The 4,322-nt window shown below is 35.7% G+C and overlaps 1 protein-coding gene across 2 annotated transcripts; it reads left to right on the top strand.

The window, feature by feature from the left end:
- Positions 1-228: 228 nt before the first annotated feature.
- Positions 229-2,344, top strand: dkk1b (dickkopf WNT signaling pathway inhibitor 1b). 2 transcript variants are annotated; one of them, XM_005172963.5, is made up of 4 exons: positions 229-475; positions 556-697; positions 805-942; positions 1,728-2,344. In XM_005172963.5, exons 1-4 carry the CDS (start codon positions 284-286, stop codon positions 1,976-1,978), a joined length of 723 nt encoding a protein of 240 aa, XP_005173020.1. In that variant the 5' UTR covers positions 229-283; the 3' UTR covers positions 1,979-2,344.
- Positions 2,345-4,322: the final 1,978 nt, after the last annotated feature.

Below are 4,322 nucleotides of genomic sequence, written 5' to 3' on the forward strand. Positions count from 1 at the left end.
AGCTTCATCAAACATAAGCATACTTCGCACAGCTTTTCCCATCAAATAAGCACTATTACTGTGGTGTCTGTTTGATGCCAGCTCATAAAGACGTGCATTCACTGATAGACAGACAGCTCATGACACAACGCTTTGAAATTTCATCCAGCCCTTTGTTGCTCACAGCAAGGGGCGGGAGCGCAAACAACCCCGCGCGCGTATAAATGAAGCGGCTTGCGCTCATGAGGAACCACAGAAGAGCTCCGCTCACCCAGGGAATACATCCTACAATTCAAGGAATAACATGATGCACATCGCCATGCTCTCTACTGCATGCCTCATTTTTATGGGCTGCATCAAAGTGGCCGGTTCTACGATGCTCAACTCCAACGCTATTAAAGTCGGTTCAGGTGCGGCGGGTGCCAGTCATCCGGTTAGCCCGAGTCCGGACGTGTCACTTTTGGACAGTCTGAACTTCGCCCTCGATACACCGCAGGTAAGCATAGAAATATGCATATGCTATGTCAGACAGCTGGTGGTTTTTAGACTAATAGTGTATTTCCAAACCTCCAGCAGCCTTTAATCTGTGAGAGTGATGAGGAATGCGGTGGAGAGGAGTTTTGCTTCCAGTCTCGCGGTGTCTGTCTCCAGTGCAAGAAGCGCAGGAAGCGCTGCATCCGGGATGCGATGTGCTGCCCTGGCAACCACTGCAGCAATGGTAAGATCAGACTCGTGTAACGCGGAGAATGCACATATTTTTTATTTACTATCATGTAGTTTGAGGTTTATAGCGTTGGATAATATTGACGAAACCTTTCGTTATAGGTGTTTGCATTCCAAATGACCCTGACATGATTCAGCAGCTTGGCATGGAAGAGTTCGTGTCCATCGCCCATGAAAACTCTACTGCTCTAATGCCGAAAGTTTCGACTCAAGGATCACCACAAAACCAGATGCTGAAAGGTATGCAATGTTATGTTTATATGTTTGCATTTGACCTAATAATGTATGTGTGGATTAGATTCGAATATGTTTCCGCTCTGTAATAGCAACTTTGCAGATTTTTATTGCTTGTTTAAAATCAGAAAGTATGTATAGGTGTTTCGAAAAAGAATATTGAATATGGTCAAATTAGTCTTATAAGCATTCAAAAGGAGTGTTTACAAAAAAATGCATATCTTGTCATAATTGATTTATTCTCTCTTCATTTGTTCCAAATCTGTTTGAGTTATTATTGAACCCAAAGAAAGATATTTTGAAGAAGGATGAAAACTGGTAGCATCGACTTCCATAGTATTTGTCTTTCAGGCATTGGTTACCAGTTTTCAGCTTTCTTCAAAATATATTTTGTGTTCAACAGAAGAAAGAAATGCATACGGGTTTGAAACCATTCGTGAATAGCAAGTAAATTCCATTATTTTATAGTGAAGTCTTTCTTTAAGACCGCATTTTCAATGTAATGCAATGCCTTTTAAAGACCAGGTTAATATAACAATTCACTCCAAAATGTACATTCTGTCATTATTTATTAGATATTTTGAGAGAAATCATAAGACATTGACATTCATAGTACTTTTGTTCTACTTCGGAGGCGATTACCTAACAGTATACAACATTCTTCAAAGTATCTTCTTTTGCGTTCAACAAGTAAAAAAGGCATTTAGGGTGAATCCCCCCTTTAAAAGATCAACTTTATTTTAATGTGTGGTGTGTGCATGATATTAATGAATGTTGTTGTGTTTTTGAAGGTCTGGAGGGAGAGAACTGTCTGAGATCATCAGATTGTGCAGAGGGACTTTGCTGCGCTCGTCACTTTTGGTCCAAAATCTGCAAGCCTGTCCTAAAAGAGGGCCAGGTCTGCACCAAGCACAAGAGGAAAGGCACTCATGGCTTGGAGATATTCCAGCGCTGCGACTGCGGGGAAGGCCTGTCCTGCAGAACGCAGCGAGGAGACGGCGGCAAGGCTTCACGGAGTCTGCACACATGCCAGAGACACTAAATGAAAATTCAAGGAATTTTCTTTCACCAGCTCCCAGAGAAGCAGACTTGAGTCGAGGGAAGCAGGACTTGGAATGGGATACTCTGTTTTTCAACTGGTTTCCTTCATATTCTCGAGTCAACATTGAAGAGTAGATTTAATTGTTTCTCAACGGAACTTAAATAATTGCAGTAAATTACTGTATTATACTGTAAATAATATAAGGCAGTTGGCACTTAAATATTTTTGTCAACCCTGTTATGAAAGAAGGTGCATCAGTCTTTTCTAGTCTACCTTAAATGTATATACATTCATTCTACAGTCATATAGAGCTGATTTAAATGTCTATTTTATTCTAAATAAAGAGTGTACAGATGATATACAGCATACAATGTCTGAAGTCATGCTTCAATTAAGAGTGTGTACATGTTTCGAATGGCCATTTTTGTTGGCGCATGTAAAGAATGTTCAAATTAGGAGTGGTCAGAGTTGAAGTCCTGTCCTATATTCCTTTCTAGAAGCTTAATTAAGGCATTTAATAAGGTGTGTCTATGTTTAATAAGCCACAGGAGACCTTTCCATTGCCGAAAGAAATATTTAAAGTCAAAATCTGAGGTGCTACTTTTACTTTAAAGCAACTTTGTGTTGTACTCCTTGAAACAAATTTAAATAGTTTTAAAGTTTCTTAACTGTAATTGCAACTTCCCCAACTTTTATTTATTTTTAATATCAGAAAGTAGGCACAGGTGTTTGAAAATATATATTAAATATGTTAAAAGTAGTCTAAAAAAGTGTTTTACCATATTTAATATACATTTTAAAGTGTAAAAGACAAACCTTTCCTATATTCCTTTCTAGAAGTTTAAGGCATTTAATAAGTTGTGTCTCTGTTTAATAAGCCACAGGAGATCTTTCCACTGTTGAAAGAAACATTCAAAGTCAAAATCTGAGATGCTAGTTTTACTTTGAAGCCATTTGTGTTGTACTCATAAATAGTTTTAATGTTCCAACTGTAATTGCAACTTCTTAATTTTTTATAATTTTTTTACTATCAGAAAGTAGACATGGGTGTTTAAAAATATATATTGATTATGGCAAAAATAGTCAAAAAAAGTGTAAAAGATATTAGAATAGACAGTTAAAAAAAATTAAAATGTTCATAATTTATTTACTCTCTATTCACTTGGTTCAAACCTGTTTGAGTTGTTATTGGATACAAATATGATATTAAAGAAAGCTGGAAACCTTTCCTACTGTATATTTCATTCTAGAAGCTTAATTAAGACATTTAATGAGGTGCATCTATGTTTAATAAGCCACAACAGACCTTTCCACTGCTGAAAAAATATTCAGTCAAAATCTGAGATGCTACTTTTACTTTGAAGCCGCTTTGTGTTGTACTCATTGAAACAAATTTAAACAGTTTTAATGTTCCAACTGTAAATGCAAGTTCTCCAAATTGTATTTATTTTTAATATCAGAAAGTCCTGTGTGTTTAAGACGATTTTTATCATATTCAATATACATTTTTTTTGAAGTGTAAAAGACATTAGAAGGGATAGTTCAAACAAAAATCTTAATGTTCATAATTTATTTACTCTCCATTCACTTGGTCCAAACCTGTTTGAGTTATTATTGGATACAAAACGTGCTATTTTAAAGAAAGCTGGAAACCTTTCCTACTGTATATTCCTTTCTAGAAGCATAATTAAGGCATTTAATAAGGTGTGTCTATGTTTAATAAGCCACAACAGACCTTTCCAATGTGGATAGAAATATTCAAAGTAAAAATCTGAGATGCTACTTTTACTTTGAAGCCACTTTGTTTAGTACTCGTTGAAACAAATTTTAAGTTTTAATGTTCAACTGTAATTGCAACTTCTCAAACTTTTATTCATTTTTTACTATCAGAAAGTAGGCTCGGGTGTTTAAAATTGTATATTGAATATGGTAAAAAATAGTCTTAAAATGTAAAAGACATAAGAAGGGATAGTTCACCCAAAAATTTAAATGTTCATAATTTATTTACTCTCCATTCACTTGGTCCAAACCTGTTTGAGTTATTATTGGATACAAACCGTGCTATTTTAAAGAAAGCTGGAAACCTTTCCTACTGTATATTCCTTTCTAGAAGCATAATTAAGGCATTTAATAAGGTGTGTCTATGTTTAATAAGCCACAAGAGACCTTTCCACTGCTGAAAAAAATTCAGTCAAAATCTGAGATGCTACTTTTATTTTAAAACCACTTTGTGTTGTACTCATTAAAACAAATGCCAGTATGCTCATTAAAAAAGTCATGTGATTTTGTTATAGAAGATCATGTGGTGACGAAAATGTGTGTGAATGGATAAACCAGCAGCCTG

This window comes from Danio rerio, chromosome 12, assembly GCF_049306965.1.
Source record: "Danio rerio strain Tuebingen ecotype United States chromosome 12, GRCz12tu, whole genome shotgun sequence".
Lineage (NCBI taxonomy): Eukaryota > Metazoa > Chordata > Actinopteri > Cypriniformes > Danionidae > Danio > Danio rerio.

Coding starts and splice junctions, on each gene's coding strand:
- dkk1b (XM_005172963.5), top strand. CDS start 284: ATGATGCACATCGCCATGCTCTCTACTGCATGCCTCATTTTTATGGGC. Junction 698..804: donor TGGCAACCACTGCAGCAATG/GTAAGATCAGAC, acceptor CTTTCGTTATAG/GTGTTTGCATTCCAAATGAC. Junction 943..1,727: donor ACAAAACCAGATGCTGAAAG/GTATGCAATGTT, acceptor GTGTTTTTGAAG/GTCTGGAGGGAGAGAACTGT.